Source organism: Podarcis melisellensis (assembly GCF_964234715.1).
Source record: "Podarcis melisellensis genome assembly, chromosome: 16".
Classification (NCBI taxonomy): Eukaryota; Metazoa; Chordata; class Lepidosauria; order Squamata; family Lacertidae; genus Podarcis; species Podarcis melisellensis.
Genome location: NC_138533.1, coordinates 37,524,006 through 37,541,975, shown reverse-complemented (window position 1 = coordinate 37,541,975; position 17,970 = coordinate 37,524,006). Strand labels below are relative to the sequence as shown.

Below are 17,970 nucleotides of genomic sequence, written 5' to 3'. Positions count from 1 at the left end.
AACTAGATTGACTTTGCCAAGAGAATTATGATCATCTCTTCCCAGCACAGAGGTTTTGAGACACTGAGCGGTTGAATGGGTCAGATTATGAGAAATATTCAGAGGTGCTTTTGTTTTATTTTTATTTTTTAAATGGGGGTATGGATTCTGTCCATCTTAAATGCCCCCCCCCCATCTTGTGTTACTGTAGGTAAATATATTTATGTTCTCATCCTGGAAAATTAGTGTTAAGTTGTGGGTGAACATGTCAGACGACACAGCGATTCTTTAAACAGCTCTTCTTTATTCAGATGCCAGAACAGAACTAGCTGAGGAGCTCAGTCAGCCTGCTTATATAGAGCTCCAGAACAATGCAACTGTTGCCATTTTCTAAAACTATCCAATCACTGAACGTCACTTTTCGATCCTTCATTTGCATACAAAACTATCCAATCACTGAACGTCACTTTTTGATCCTTCATTTGCATAGCTATCTACAGTATCCCCCTGCTGGCCCAGGGTGAGAACTTCAGTACATAACAATTAGGTCCTCTTCTTCACTAAGCTGAATGCAAGTTGACAGAGATGTAAGAAGATCCAGATTATTATCAACTGAATGAACCAACCTCTTCCCAAGGGTTTGTTTTTGACTGACAAAGCTGAGCAGACATGTCTGCCCACTAAAATGAAATAGCACTCAACTCAAGAGCTCAATCACACTTAGAGGCTGATTTTGTCTCTCCAACTCTTACATCACAGAATGCATGCCAAATTTCTGCCTTCAGTAAACAGATGTCAAACAAAATAAAGACATGTAATGATGGTGCCAGACGAGCCTCTCTGGGAAGAGCATTCCGCAGTAGGGGAGCCACCACAGCTAAGGCCCATACTTGAAAAACTAAAAGAGCCATTGGCAACTGGACTGAATTACCGAGGGCTTAAATGCATATTTTCGGTGACCTCCGAAAATTAGCCTGTTCCTTGTTCCCAGACATGTACACAGAAGTCAAATTCTGAGTGTAAGCTACTTGGGCTAGACATTTTCAAATTGCAAATGATGCATGCTGCAGAATGATAGGACTGTGGTACCTTGGTTTAAGAACAGCTTAGTACTGTGGTACCTTGTTTGCCAAACTTAATCTGTTCCGGAAGTCCATTCGACTCCCAGAACCGTTCGAAAACCAAGGCACAGTTTCCAATTGCCTGCAGGAGCTGCAGGAGCTTCCTGCACTCAGTCATGGAAGCCAAGTCAGACGTTCAACTTCCAAAGAACATTTGAAAACCGGAACATTTGCTTCCAGCTTTTGAGAGTTTGGGAGTCAAAATGTACAAGTACCAAGGCATTCGAGAACCAAGGTATGACTGTAATGTAAAAGTTTTTTTTTAAAAAAAGGCTTGGGGCATCCTGGTTTTTACTTTTCCCAGACATGTACACAGAAATCCAATTCTGACTGTAAGCTACTTGTGCTAGGCTCTGTTCCTAATTGCTAGGTTTGCATGTTGCAGAATGATAGTAAAGTGGTACTTTGGTTTAAGAACAGCTTTGTTTATGAACAACTTGGATTAAGAACGCTGCAAACCCAGAAGTAGGTGTTTTGGTTTGTGAACTTTGCCTTGGAAGCAGAACATATGCCGCTTCCTGTTGAGTGTGTTCCATTTGTAAATTGAGTCTCCCGCTGTATGGGAAAGCAAGCCTTGGTTTAAGAACGCTTTGGTTTAAGAACGGTTTAAGCTCAACAACTTTCAGGGTGACCTGGTTTTACTTTGAGAAATATGTCAACCCTAATATCAATTTGTTATTGATAGCAATATGGAGAAAACAATACTGGGAAGTCAAGTGATGAAGGAGATGAACCCATCTTCAGAGTGGGGGACAGGATGGGACGGGACTGAATCTCACGTACTCTCAGACTCTACGTTTAAACCCAGACCTTCATTGTCTGCCAACTAAGAATGATCTCTGGGAAAACTTAACTCTTGCTCAGGACTAAGCAATGCTGCCTACTTATTATCTCTCAAGAAAGACAATAATAGTCGTACAATTCAGGGGGGAGAGGCTTTAGCAATTTGGTCAGGCATGTTGCAACTGCAAAAACGAAGAACACTCTGAGGAATTATTTCCATCATTGTCAAAATTGCTGGCTTCCATCCTCTTACATAGTAGATATACACATTCTGTTTGGATTAAAAAAAACAATAGCATCTTTTAAAAGGCATAACAACTTGCTAACGTTCAAAGCGATATCTAGGCACAGCCAGGGTTCTGCCAGTCTTTTGTATCATCATTCTTCTTTTACATGTTTGGATATGCTTCTGTGCAGTCATCAATTTCAAGGAACATTCTTTTTGTGAAATGTGAACTTCCTTGACTAGGCATGGTTTAGCACATGGTTTAGCACATAGTTTAGCATATTGTTTAACTGAAATGCTGCCTCACCACAATGTACCTTATGTTCTCTTGGGTAACAGTCATGGGTATGGTTATTTTCTTTGTAAACCAAGGAAAAGTGAAATTTATAACTAAATAGCTGCAGTTGGTTGTTTGAAAAAGAAGTAATAATAGCTAAAATGTTATTATTTGTATCCCAGCAACCTCCAGCCATCCCTGGGAATAATGTGTGAAGAAAAAGAAAATTTGCTGGCTAACTAAAAGACCAAAGCGCTGGTGCATAGATTACCTAACAGCCCCCTATTCAAAGGACACTTTAGCCAAACTGATAACATCCACATACAAGGCTGTAGTGGAAACATGGGAATCTACATTGGGAGGGGAAGATTTCTGAGCAGGATCCTGCTGGTGCTGTTTCTGCTGTTACTTCTGCTTCACACTATATGTAAGGCACATTCTATTAACTGCAGCATTTATGATGATCCTCTTCCTATTGCTCACGAATTTTACCAGCCAGGAGACTGTGTAATTGGAGAGATGGTTTCCCAAGTCATATACTTCTCTAATATCCAGTCTTTCAGGGAACAGCCTTCACAGATACTGATTGACGAACCGATGTAAGACATTATTTATTCCCCTTCTTGCTGAGTCTAAAATAGTCAGACCGCAATGGTTGAAAATGGGTCATTAAGCAGTACTGTGATTTATATTTTGATGTAGTTCTTTATGGAAACCCAGTAAAATTGTAAGGGTGGGGTTAAGCATTCTTCAGTATTATGGAAGAGGTATGAGGTACTCAACCTCAGCCTGACAAGATGAGGGGAAAGGGTGGATATGGGTAGACAGAGAGACAGAGACAGGAAGCCCCCAATTTACACGAGGGTCACGTTCCAGGAATCATGCCAAAATCCAACCTTGTGTATGGCCAAAACAAATTGGGTTGAATGGCAGATGGGATTCCCAAAGTCTTTTCCCCCAGACACCCAACCCCTTTGGATTCAGTTCTTTTTATTTTGCCAGGCATATAAAGCTGAATACAGATTGTGGGTTTACTGTATGTTTGTCTTATTACTGTAACTGTTTGTACTGCTACTAAATTTTCCTTTGCAATGCCCACTGAAATAAACAGTTCTGTGCTTCTTTCTGTGATTTAGTAAGCCTTCTACAGCATTTTCACATGGTGGATCATGCCTTGTTGCTGCCCCACTATTTCTGTTCTGCCCACACTTGGTTCATTCTCAGCCTTGAGGGATGTGAGTGTATGTCCATGTGCACCTTCTGATTCCTCTCTATGGAACACAATTCCTACTCTTTTCTGTCTCTCCTCACTTTTGCAGTGCAGCACTTTCTCCCCGCGCTTTCCCCTCAGATTGCTCCACTGCTGCTCTCTGAGTGCTCCATTTTCTGTTCAATTGCTCAGTTGAAGATCAGAGCCTAGAAAAGTATTCAGAAATGAAATTTCATTATTCAGTTATATGTACTTCTGGGAGGCATAACCACTCACAACATCTCATGGTGAAGTAAGCAGCGAGCAAGGGAAGGGATCGGGGGCTCTGTGGCCTCAGGTGATGTTCTCTATGGCTTTCTTGCACCTATGGGCACTGTGTTGGCAAGGCCACACCTATTGACTTTCAACTACTTGTTCTTATTGGTACAAAGAGAAACTCCCTTAAATGCAGGGAGCATTTCTTCCTCTTCTTCCGCTGCTGCTGTTGCTGCTGCTTCTTCCTCCTCCTCTTCTTCTTCTTCTTCTTCTTCTTCTTCTTCTTCTTCTTCTTCTTCTTCTTCTTCTTCTTCTTCTTCTTCTTCCATTCCATTCTATTTCATTCTGTTGTAATTTTATTACAGCTCCGTGCCAAAGAACTACCAGCACATCCTGGCCTTAGCATTTGCTGTCAAAGAAATCAATGAGAATCCCAAAGTCTTATCCAACATCTCTTTAGGGTTCCGCGTCCTCAATAGCTACTACACTGCAAGGATGACCTACAAGGCCACCCTCAACCTGCTTTCCACACAGCATAGATTTGTCCCCAACTTCAAGTGTCACAAGTGGAACAATCTGATAGCTCTCATTGGAGGATGCATCTCTGAAATCTCTGCCAATATGGCCACCATTTCAGCAACCCACAAGATTCCACAAGTAAGTTGGGAGCATGGGTGTATGGGAAATACTATCTTGATTTTGATAAAGTTTTGATAAGGTTCCTGCAAAGTTTTATTCACGAGGGCAGTTTGGATTAGGATTAACCAGGCAGTGCTGAGAGCCAATAGTCCAGAAAACTTGAGTATCTGTAAATTGAAGTGGAATGGAATTATTGTTCCTAGGATGTAATGGATTTGAGTTTTTATGGTTTCTTTTTCTTCTTTACTAGACCTAATACACAACTGAAAACACATAATATAAGCAATGGCTGGCCGAACGGTGTAACTTTAGTCCAGAGAGGAAGAGACTAAGGAGGGTAATGTAGTACTCTAAAATACCTTAATGGCTGTTACATAGAAGAAGGGAAATACTTGTTCTCTGCTACTCTATAAGGCTAGACTACATATTTTAAAAACATTAGGAGAAACATTAGGAAATTATCAATAATGAAGCAGATTACTGGGTATTTCTCCCCATTACTTGAAGTTTTCTTCTTTAAAACCTATGCAGACATTTATTGGGAAAGCTATGCCTCTGAAGTACCTGTGAAACCTGTATTTTTACATTCTCTCATAATCCTTCAGAAACAAAAGAAAACATCTCATGCATTCTATTTTAGCTCACATATGGATCCTTTTTGGCGATACAGGATGCAAACATGCTATTCCCATTTTTATACCAGATGGTCCCAAATGAAGCCAAACAGCACACAGGAATTGTGCAATTACTTGAGCATTTCAGATGGACATGGATTGTACTTTGTGCTGTGGATGATGACAAAGGGGACCAGTTTCTACAGACAATTTTACCACTACTCTTTGAGCATGGCATCTGCTATCATTTCATAGTAAGATTAGAAAAATGGAATTATCTGGATGAGATGATACGCTTGGCTTTACAGAATCGGGAAAGTTATGCAATTGCCTTTGAGACAAAAGCTAATGTATTTGTGGTTTATGGGGAACCTCCATCCTTCCAGGTTTTGAGAGTATTGTCATTTATAGGACCAATAATGGGCTGGCCACCTCTGTATAAAGTGTGGGTTGCTACATCTCACTGGGATTTTGATTCAGTGTCTATTCAGAAAGACTGGGAAATACAGATGTTCCATGGTACTCTCTCCTTCACAGTCCACTCAGGTCAGCCATTAGGGTTCCAGAAGTTCATTCAGACGATAAGACCCTCCTGGCACAAAGAGGATGTATTCATCCAGGACGTCTGGGAACAGGCTTTCACCTGCTCCCTGAAAGCATCTAATGGACAGGAGGTGGAGGCTGAGCAGAAAGACCCCTGCACTTTGGAGGAGAAACTGGAGAACCTTCCTGGGGTTTTGTATGAAAAACAGATGACTGGTCACAGCTACAATGTTTACAAAGCTGTCTATGCTGTGGCACATGCTTTGAACTCCATATACAAATCCAGCTCCAAATATAGCAGATTGGCAAGAGGAGAGAGATTTGCCTTTCTGAATGTGCAACCATGGCAGGTAAAGACAACGCTGAACTTCTTTGCTTTGCCTTCAGCTGCCACTGATCTCCTGGCTTTTCACCTCACCAGTCCCAATGAGCTCCAGCCGTGTCTGGTGGCAAGAGCCACAGATATTAGCCTGCCTGACCTGGTGCACATTTACTCAAAATCACTGTCATGCTAGCTTGCCAAATACCCACAATAGGAACCCAACTACCAATCTGGTTTGCTAGACATTTTCAATCAATGTATCCCCTCTAAAGACCGTTCTTTATGTAATTAATTTCATGTTAATGATAATTATAGACAAGTGGAAATACTTCATCACCATATATACTGCTTTAAGAACAGTTATTCATGTCATTAATTCCATGTTAATATTTCAATATTCCAGGTCCATTCCTTTCTGAAGAGCCTTGTATTCAACCTCAGCACTGGAGATATGGTGCACTTTGATGAACATGGAGAACTGGTTGAAGGTTTTGACGTTACCAATTGGATCACTTTCCCCAATGGCTCACTGACTAGATTGAAAGTTGGACAACTGGAGTCTCAGGTTCCAGCAGGCAAAGAGTTAACCATCAATGATGAGCAAATTATATGGCATCCATGTTTTAATCAGGTGAATTATAACTGCAAACTCTTGACTATATGAAAGGGGAATGTTCCCTTCTGGGTAGCTCACCATTCTGTCAGTTCTTGAGGTGCCTTATTGTAAATTTAATGCTTTATGATCCTTGACTTCATAAAGTGATCTCAAACCTTAAATTAAAGCAAGGAATCCTTTTTGCCATCTCTGCCATTTAATTTCTTTGTGGGAAAAATGTTGTCACATAAGCCAGTTACAAAGCATTGGAAAGTAAAATATTTTATTTTGCTAAAATGTCACAGAATATCATGTAGTGATTTCTGGAAGGAAAAAAGATGGCCTTGCTTTTATCTTCAAGATATCTTTATCTTATTTCTACAACTTCATATTTTGGGGGTCTGGAGGTGACATTGTCTTTTTCATGGTCCACTTTCAGGCTGAGTCTTAGACTGATCAAACCAGGAGATGAAGTTGGGAACTGGTAACAAATGGGCGACAGAGGAGCTGAGCCAACTGGTTCATCCCCAGTCTCTCTGCCCCTCGCATGAGTCTAATCACATGGAGGTGAAGGACTGAAAGGGGCTAATCTATTGTTGCTCATCTGTATGATTTTGCACAGGCGCTGCCCCTTTCTGTGTGCAATGACAACTGCAACCCTGGCTTCAGTAGAAAAAAGAAGGAAGGAGAGAAGTTTTGCTGCTATGATTGTGCTCCGTGTCCAGAAGGAATGATCTCTAGTCAAAAAGGTGGGAGGCAGGAATTCCCATGACCTAATTTATGGGATTTAATATATATATAAATAGGCTATTTATTACCTTTGTTTGGAGAATGCTGATGAATGCAGAGCAGTCTAATACTAAAGGGATTTTAAGAAACAATTAGGTTGTTGTTGAGTTGTCATTATTTTAAAAAATATTCTTGGCTCAAAGTTATTGAGCTTTTACAGGATTTTTACAGGAATTTTTTTTTAAAAAAAACCCTCTACTTGCCATACATCCAGGTTTTCCCAAATATTTTGCCGATTCAGCAAAAATTCACCTGGATGCCATTTTGCAGCCTGATTCCCAGATGTGTCAGGGAAAACCCAGACGTATGGCAGCCCTACATTAGACCGATCACAATTTTGCCGCCTACACAACTCATGGGACATTGTGAGGATAAAGTGGAGGGAACCAAATGTGCCACTAGCAGTTCCTTGGATATAAATGTAATAACTAAATGTAGATGAATGAATGGATGGATGATTAGAAGTCTATCTGAGATGGGAAAATGAGCAAAGTGCCCCTCGGTTGCCAGCAATTTCCCAAGCAACGAGGAGGTCCTCTCCTGGTTCCAGCCAACTCTAAAGCCAGGGTAAGAAACCTTTTGCATCCTCAGGGCCTCATCCTGTTCTGTGCAACCTTCTAGGAGTACTTGGTGGGTCCTGAGGCAAAAGTGGAAGGAGCAACTAATGTGAGTTTTAACTTGTACCGTGGGCTACTTTCTAGACACACGTCTCTCAATCCTTCAACTAGACACCAAGAGCCAGGCAAATCAGCTAGACACTAAATACTAACTAGACTGACTAATCCATGCATCCTTTAGAGCTAGGTTTCTGCCTTCCAACTGGACCAGCCCATTATTATTCTATGGGCCATCTGAAATTGTGTCTTTCTTCATAGATCAGGTATTGTAAATACAGGAGAAAATACAGGATGCCATATAATTCATTCTTTTCTAACCACTTTCTGAATCGGCTACTGGTCCACTAGTTCAAAAACCATCCAAAATGCAGTCTCACTTACTTTCAAATTATAAGATTCATTATTATAAATTTTGTGAAAGAACTGCAAGAACACAGAAATAGACATCCTCAAACCTTCTTGTGGCTGATTGCCTTTGACTGGCATTACCTAGTGTAAAGGCGTTCTTCAACAGCTGTTTGTGTTTAGATAGATGTTGGTCAGCCTTTTGAAATACTTAAGCACCTCTTCGCTTTTTCAGACATAGACGCTTGCATCAATTGTCCAGAGGACCAATATCCCAACATGGATCAAACTCAATGTGTTCCCAGGATTGTGAGCTTCCTCTCTTACAAAGAAAATCTGGGGATCATCTTAGTGGTGTTGGCTATTTCTCTCTCTCTCATCACAACTTTAGTACTTGGCATTTTCCTGAAGCACAAGGATACTCCCATAGTCAAAGCCAACAACCGGACCCTCACCTACATCCTTCTCATCTCCCTCCTCCTTTGCTTCCTGTGCTCCTTGCTTTTCATTGGACGGCCTGGAAGGGTGATCTGTCTTCTCCGACAAATGGCTTTTGGTCTTGTTTTCTCTTTGGCCATTTCCACTGTGTTGGCAAAGACGGTCACTGTGGTTGTGGCATTTATGGCCACCAAACCAGGATCCAGCATAAGGAAATGGGTGGGGAAAGGACTGACCAATTCGATTGTCCTCTTCTGTTGCTTCATCCAAGCTGCCATTTGTGCTCTTTGGTTAAGTACTTCTCCACCGTTTCCAGATAAGGACACGCATTCAGTGATTGGGGAAATCATACTTGAATGTAACGAGGGTTCAGCTTCCATGTTTTACTCTGTCTTAGGTTACATGGGGTCCCTAGCCACCGCCAGCTTCATAGTAGCTTTCTTTTCCAGGAAACTCCCTGACAGTTTCAATGAGGCCAAATTTATCACTTTCAGCATGTTGGTGTTTTGCAGTGTTTGGTTGTCCTTTGTGCCAACCTACTTGAGCACCAAAGGGAAATACATGGTGGCTGTGGAGATCTTCTCCATCTTGGCCTCCAGTGCTGGATTACTGGGTTGCATCTTTTCCCCCAAATGCTACATTATTGTGCTAAGGCCTGAGCTGAACAGCAGGGAACAAATGATAAGGAAGAAAAAATAAATTAAAATACAGATTAATCTCTTTCTTTGACTCTTACTCGTATTTCATCAGATATGACAGTAAGAGAAATGCCATTGGAATTGCGGTATGAGTGTTTGATGCATTCCCTCCCCAAATTCAGTTGACCCCATCTCATGTTGGCCTTGTACTCCCATAAAGAATGAGGCATGACTTTGTTTTTGAGGATTTATTTCAACAGCCAATTTTATTGTATAAAACTAAAACATCTTTATGTGAACTAATTCCCAACCATTCCTGATCCTATATGAGCATAAAAACTTATGCCTCAAATTTTGAGCAAGCTGAGGGGCAAAACCAAAATTAACTAGATTGACTGTGCCACGCGAATTATGATCATCTCTTCCCAGCACAGAGGTTTTGAGACACTGAGTGGTTGAATGGGTCAGATTATGGGAAATATTCCAAGAGGTGCTTTTGGTTTTGGGGGTTTTATTTTAAAATTAGGGTATGGATTCTGTCTGTTTTAAATGCCCTCTCCCCATCTTCAGGTACTTGAAAATTTCTCATACAGTACTTGAAAATTAGATCCTCTTCTTGTTCACTAAGCCGATTGCATGTTTAAGGAGATGTAAGACGATCCAGATTTTCACAAGGTTTCAACTGAATAAACCAACCTCTTTCCAGGGATTTGTTTTTCACTGAGCTGAGCAGACATGTCTGCCCACTGAAATGAAATATCACTCAACTCCAGAGCTCAATCACACTTAGAGGCTGATTTTGTCTCTCTAAGTCTTACATCATAGAATCCACACCAAATTTCTGCCTTTAGTAAACAGATCTTGAAATCAAAATGGCATCAATTTCTCAATTGACTAATCCAATATATGGTCCCTATATCTTGCATTTTCCTTTTAAAAAAAAAAAAAAATTTATTGGGTTTTCCACTTTTTTCACCAGACAAACATACACATATAAAACAAACACAAACACAAATCAAAACATCATAACCTTACTTTCATAATCTTCTTTCCGTGACCTCCCCACACTCCCCTACCCACCTTCCACTTTCTTTGATATCTCAGCAAATTATTTGTTCATACTCTTAAATATTCATATCCTTACTTAAAATTTATCATTTTTACTTATCATAATTTTACATATCCCATTTTACACATTAAATCCTTTCTTTAAGGTCGGCCTAGTTTCTCTCCCACAAATTCTTCCCTCATTATATTAAATCAAAGATCATAATATTTCAGTTCTAAATCCCAGATTTTTACCACCCTATGCTCCCCTCCCCCCCTGCCCCGGTTTTTGCCCCTTCCCAAATCAATGTCCTCGAAAAAGAAAAAATTTAGCCCGGATTTCTCACATCAGAGGCTCTTAGGCCCCAATTAGTCTCTCTCCACCGGTTTTGTTTATAGTCCATTTTGTTGGTCTTCTCTTCTCGAAGGAGTTCTGTCACCAGCTCCTCATGTTTTCCTCCTTCCACATCCAACAAAAACAGTTTCTGTCCAGGATCAACAAATCTCCCATACTCCAACTTGGAAAAAAAGTCCCTGTCGTACTTATTCATTCTTTTATAGCTCAACATTATAGTTATTCCAGGGACCTCCATCTTTCTCTCCTTTTGCAGATTTGTAATCCATTGGTTGTCTTCTTTATTTCTTTTGTTCCCAACAGTTGCAGACTTTTGATTGCTCTTGTCCACCAGAATTTCCTCTTCTCCTTCCTCTTTTTCCCCCAATTCCAAAGTTATCTCTTCTTCTACAGCTGCAGATTTTTCTTCCTCCTGCTGAATTCCATCAACAGAGTTGCTTAGTTTAAGATTGAAGGTCACCAGTTGTTTACTCATGACCCGGCTCTGTTCTTGTAAAGTTCCCACAAGAAAAAACATTTTTTCTATCTCTGCCAGTAATTTTCCTTCAGCAGCCATTGCAATATCTTCAATTCCCTCCAGGGGGATTTCCATCATGGTTCTTTTCCAACAATCTGTTACTTTGTTATTCAGAATTAGTTTGTTTCCAATCAGTTCAATTTTAAAGTAGCACTTTTAATCCAGAAAGAGGTTTGCAACACAGTTCCAAATTTTAACTGCCCGTTTGACAGCTCTTTTGACAGCTGTCAAACTCCTTATTCTTTTTCTCGGGCTCACACACAGGGCGCTTCCCAGGTCCGGGGGGGGGGGGTCAGTCAAGAAAAAGAAAACCTCTGAAATTCCTCTCTCTTCCTCTCCAGCACAAATAACTTCTTAATCCAATTTGTGAAAGTTATCAATTTAAACACCAGGGTCTTTTCCGACCTAGTGTTCCTCTCTTTGCTTTAAGTCTTTTGGTGGGGGGGGGGAGTGCGGACTTCCTTTTTAACACGTCCCCCGATCGTACTTAAATTCAGGAATAAAAACTTTTAATGCCGAAATTTCCTTTTACTCACGGGTTACTTTTTTTTCAGTCCAATTTCAGGAAGAAAGACAGCGCTCTCCGGTCATGGCTCGCGGCTTCGCTCCGCCGAGGTAGCGATGGACTCTCAGCACCGCGCCGCTCCCCAGTCCACTCCGCAGCCTTTAAAAAGGCTCTTCGCGGGTCGGGGAGGACGTTTAAGGTGCCCACCGAGTCACCAGGTCCGCAGGCTTCCGCGCCTGCGGTTTTTAAGGGTCCCCGTGTCGCCAGCACGGCAAGACCCGTCCTCAACGGAGCCGATTCCCTCCGGAGCTCGGAGGGAATCCGCCATTACCCGTTCGCGCTATCCCAGAAGTCTATATCTTGCATTTTCCATTGATCTGGTTAATGGAGAATTCATATGGGAGAAATTATAGCAAACAGGTGTAAAAGGTGGGTGGCTGTACTTAATTATAAAGATGCAACAAGACTTCTGTAAAAGTTCATATAGCACACTCTTTGGAATGGTCAAGTAGTACTCCAGCTTTTGGGTTTGGATGACAAAAATGTTTTCAGGCTCTATTGTTTAATGTGAATGAAAACAATATTAGTATCACCTCATACTGTACATTTGTAGACCAGTATATCTGAGGGATAGACCAGTTTCACTCTTGCTGTATGGTGAAGAAGTAGTTCTTATGTCTTTCTCACAAGTGACTTGTGTGGTATAAGAGATTTTATATCTTGTCATTCATCCAAATGTTTAATGTTGGTAAAAAAACAGAGTATGATTTCTAGAAAACATCAGTGACAACATATGAATGGAATCAAATTGCCGAAATAAAGTTTGTTAAGGGAAGCCCTGTTCGGGGGAAGTTTTTAAGGTTTGATGTCATATTGTGTTTAATTTGTTGAAAGCCGCCCACTTTTGAAACTGTTTTTGCAGGTCTTTGGACCATAATAAAGAATGTATGCATGCACTAAGCATCTTTGTTGGGAGTATCTAAGAAAGTGTTGTGTCTTGAAAAAGTAAACCAAAAGTCCCCTTTGAATTAACTGGTCATTTATTTGACTCTCCTTTTGTTTAACAATTCATTCTTCAAAGGTCTGGCAGATTTTTGCATGATACCTTATCAGGGCTGGCCCAGGTTGTTTTGCCATGTGAGGCAAAAGAGAAAATGCCACCCCCTGCCACCCCCTCTTCCTCTGCAGCTCCTGCCTCATTGTGAAGGTGGCAGGGTAGCCAAGGAGGTGCAGCAGGTGGGCCTGGATGAAAGCCGGATCCAATCCTCTTTATCTTAAGCTGAATTGACGTACATGGCGCCTTTCCATCACACAGAACAACATTTAGCTACTACAACCCACAAACTCAAATGGGAACACGTGAACACAGAACAATTCATTCTCACTAATGGGAGTGCTTTCCTTGGAGTAGTTAAAAGAATTTCCAAAAGACAATAAAGGCAGTCTGACTCTTTTAAATGACTGTCCAGGTAAAAATGAGTAAATTCCTAGAAATAACCAGCTTTTCATTTCCCCCCTCAGATATGGATGCTTGTATCAAATGTCCCAAAGACCAGTATCCCAGCAAGGACCACAGTCAATGCATTCCCAAAGTTCTAAGCTCCCTCTCTTACACAGAAAACTTAGGGATTATCCTGGCTACTTTGGTCAATTCTTTCTCTTTCATCACAATTCTAGTGCTGGGAAGTTTTATGAAATGCAGGGACACACCCATAGTCAAGGCCAATAACCGGACCCTGACTTACATCCTCCTTGTTTACTTCTTTGCTTCCTCTCCACTTTGCTCTTCGTTGGACAGCCAGCAGAAGGGAACTGCCTTCTACGCCAAATGGTCTTTGGCATCATCTTCTCTGTGGCTCTTTCTTGTGTCTTGGCAAAGACCATAACGGTGGTTCTGGCATTCATGACAACCAAACCAGGATCTGGGATAAGCAAATGGGTGGGGAAAAGACTGGCAAATTCAATTGCCCTCATCTGCACCTTCATTCAAGCTGGCATTTGTATCCTGTGGTTAAGTACTTCCCCTCCATTCCCAGATTCAGACATGCACTCATTGAATGGGAAAATAATCTTGGAATGTAATGAGGGTTCAGCAACCATGTTTTACTGTGTCATTGGCTATATGGGCTCCCTGGCCGTAATCAGCTTCATTGTGGCTTTTCCGGCCAGGAAATTACCTGACAGTTTCAATGAGGCCAAGTGTATCACTTAGAGCATGTTGGTGTTTTGCAGTGTTTGGTTGTCCTTTGTGTCAACCTACCTGAGCACCAGAGGAAAATACATGGTGGCTGTGGAGATCTTCTCCATTTTATTCAGGCCTGATCTGAACAGTAGAGAGCAAATAATGGCCAGAAAAGGTGAGAGGATGTAAGTTCATCTGTTTACTAAGCTCACTTAAAAATTCACTGGAAAATCCACATCATGAGATTTTTAGTATTAGTGCTTTAACAGAGAGAAGCTTGCACACTTGTAGCCTTCTTGTGAGTACAGTTGTACTGGACAAACATTATCACAGATCAATGCCCTGTTTTGAATTGGCTTACATATATTAACATTACCCCTTTGCCAACCAGGAAAACAAAACCTGACTTTGGCTAATAAATTGGGGATTATGAGAACATAGTAGCGCTGGTATCTATTTTGACCAGTGAAATTGGGATTTGTAGTTCATATTCAAGAACTGTTGTCGGGATCTTGGTCTCCATGTTGAGTTGTCTTCTCTACTTGGGCATGAGACTAGATAACAGGGAGCAGCAAATAAGGAAAAAGAAATGAGGATAAACATAATAAAACAATAGTTGCACAATTCAGAAAACATATCCTAGGAGCTTTGTATTGAATGATGCCACTTCAGAGGCCAAAAACACACTTGGGAAATTAAAATCATTCCTATCATTGTCAAAATTACTGTTTTCTGTTTTGTGACACAAAACAGAGCCTGTAAGAAAAATCAACAATAAGCATATTGAAAAACCTACATAATTCCTGTGTTATTTAGAACTGTATCTAGGGATATGTAAGGTATCTTCATTCTTCTGCATATCCACTTTTCCATTGATTTTTAACAAATAAAGTATGCTGTGAGTATCCTGGTTCCTCGTATATTCTCCTGCTTGCCCTGTTTATTTTCTGCTTCCCAGATTCTTACTGTGGAAAACTGAACTTTACTGACCAGTGTAGAATAGCACACATGCCCTGTAATTTGCATACCCATCTTTTTGGGAAACAGGCTAAGAATTCACAAGTTTGCTTTTGGATTCCTTTGCTCACCCCAGCAAAATTGCTGACACCTGACTTGTAGACACGCATATTAAGTAGTTTAGAAATAAATTTTTAAAATTTGCTCATCCTTAGAGGATAAAGGGGGGAGATAAAGAAAATACGCTGTTTCGGGAAATTAATGATGGACAAGGAGGTGAAATGAAATAAAGGAGCAGGATACTGGTACCCAGATTCCCTAAATAGCCATGCTGCAAATCTGTGTAGCAGCAACACCGTCTACCATTCAAGGAAGGCTGTAGAAAAGCTGAAAAACAGCCACATTGAATTCTGCAACTGGAATCATGGGAAAACAGCTTTGGAAGGAGAGATTCATCAACAGGATCTTGCTTGTGATGATGTTGCTGCTCGTTCTACCATGTCATACAGTATGCAGTGCACATTCTATTAATTGCAGCATATTTGATGATCTCCTCCCTATTCCTCATGAATTTTACCAGCCAGGAGGCATTGTCATTGGTGAGATTGTTTCTCAAGTATTACTCCTCTCTAATATGCTCTCTTTCATGGAACAGCCTGCCCAGATCACGATTGACGAACCTATGTAAGGCATCAATATTTCTCACACAATTTGAAATATGTATGAATTATAATTATTCAGAACATATCCTTAAGGAATGATGTGCTTTATGGAGCTTTTGATGTAAAAAAAGTGACGCTTGGATTGTTAATATGTGTGTGATACCTTCTACAATATCTTGTTGGGCATAAACCGCTAGTGTGTTTCCTCCAGAAATCTTACAGAAATGAATGGATCATGTGCATTTCTGTATCGCAGCTGGAGCAAGACCCTCTCATAGCATCTATTTGCTTCTGAGGTGGTTATCTGGCAAGGAGCATTTGTCTTCTTTCTGGTTGTCATTTGTTCATACTACATTTTAAATTTATTTCCAAACTGCTAGAAGTCCTATTCCTTTTTAAATGAGTGGCAAAATGAGGAAACCTTAAAACCAGTGCTATTTTTCTAGAAAAAGAGGTGCCAGAACTCATTATAAGTGCCTTGTTCTCTTATAATGGCAATGGCGCCCACCTGAGAGGTGCCAGAACTGAGTTCCAGTGATTTCTGACTTTAAAAAGTCCTGCTGAAAACTATTTCATTTCTGCTCTCGCTACACTTTGTTGTCTTACATCCTTGATCTTCATCTCAGCCCTTCCCTTGCCATTTCAGACTTCAGGTATTTCTGACATTTGGTTTCATATTGTTATATTTTAGAGAAATGGACATGTTTCTTATTCCTGTTTTAATACATCTAATTTGCAAAGCTTGCTCTCTCACATCATACAGTTAGAAACATAGGGCTATTGATGCAGTACATAACAGACTTTAGAGGGTCAAAGCAAACCTTTGATTTGAGAGCCAGCATGGTGTAGTGGTTAGGAGTGGTGGACTTATAATCTGGTGAACCAGGTTCGCTTCCCCACTCCTCCACCTGCAGCTGCTGGGTGACCTTGGGCCAGTCACACTTCTCTGAAGTCTCTCAGCCCCACTCACCTCACAGAGTGTTTGTTGTGGGGGAGGAAGGGAAAAAGGAGAATGTTAGCCGCTTTGAGACTCCTTAAAAAGAGGGAAAGGCCGGATATCTAATCCAAACCTAACCCTCTTATGGAAGTATTGTTAGATGGGCCAATATTTACAAACAGAAACTTGTCCCTATTCGTTGTTCATACTTTTTAATTTAGAATCATAGAATTATAAAGCTGGAGGGGACCATGAGGGTCATCTAGACCAGCCCCCTGCCATGCAGGAGTCTCACGCTTGACCTACTAAGCTATCCAGCAGACATTTACAATAAAAAATTAAAAGTGTGCCATATTAAATACGGTACTGCCCTTTCCCCCCTTTTTCTTAAAGAAAGGTGATTTGTGAATTGACTCTGGTACAATACAATAGTATCTGGAAAAAGGATTTCATTGTACTTTCCACTTGTAATATTTTATTAAGCATTAAAAAGTCCTGGAACTGTATGAGCATTTAGATCATTAATTGACTGGAGAAATATTTATTTCATAGGTCTTATTTTTGTTCTTTGGTATGTAATCTTGTGCAGTTATAAACTACAGTTTAATCCTAGAAACCTGTAGAGATGTGATGATGAAGTGCACAAGTTGTTGTTGCTGCAGCTGCTGTTATAGCTGTGGTTTTGCGTGGCAATTCCCGCCCCATCCCAAAGATGAAGTAAATAAAGACACCGGACACCAGATTTTAGGTTAATTGGGCGAAAATGGCCACAACTTTATTGATTACAGGTAAGAGCGGTATCGGCTTTAGGCATTGGCCCTATCAGACTAACTGGTCTAACCGGGAAGGGTTAAGCACCAAACCGGGGGAGCCCCCGAGATGCACATCCCTGGGCGCTCCCCAGGGGGTTACCGCTCGGGAGCGCGCTTTAGGCCCTAGCCTCCGTAGGTTTCGGACGAGGCGACGCCCCCCGGAGTCCTTTAACGAACTACCCTTCAAGCTTTGGGGGAGGTGATGGCGTTCCTCCCCCCCGACCTCATTTCCATAACAATACCCCTGCCAATGCCTAACTGCCACACGAGCCTGACTCGCCGCCAATACCCTCAAACCTGTAACCAATCCCTGATCCCACTAAAGATGTCGGCCAGCCAGACATCATTACCATCCTCAGAAAGATGCATGCCATCCCCGTGATAGAGTGCCTCATTGCTAAAATGGATGCCAGGGTGCCCAATGACCCGGCCACCCATCGCAGTCACTCTACGCGCCACCGAGCGCTCCAATATCCTCCTGGCTCTATCAACGGCCATAGGATGAGTGGCGTCTCGCCAACAGCGCCTCTCCAGCAAAGATGACCATATGATTGTAAGCTTTGGACACGCTGCCCGCAGCGCCTCCAGATCGCTGATAATGTGCC

The 17,970-nt window shown here is 41.3% G+C and overlaps 1 protein-coding gene across 1 annotated transcript; it reads left to right on the top strand.

Moving 5' to 3' along the window:
• Window positions 1-2,728: 2,728 nt before the first annotated feature.
• Window positions 2,729-9,452, top strand: LOC309358900 (vomeronasal type-2 receptor 26-like; the record flags this gene model as incomplete). Its single annotated transcript, XM_081892167.1, has 6 exons — window positions 2,729-2,985; window positions 4,217-4,508; window positions 5,131-5,997; window positions 6,373-6,600; window positions 7,187-7,313; window positions 8,551-9,452. The coding sequence occupies 6 exons, from the start codon at window positions 2,729-2,731 to the stop codon at window positions 9,450-9,452; spliced, it is 2,673 nt and encodes an 890-aa protein (XP_081748293.1).
• Between the last annotated feature and the right edge of the window lie 8,518 nt (window positions 9,453-17,970).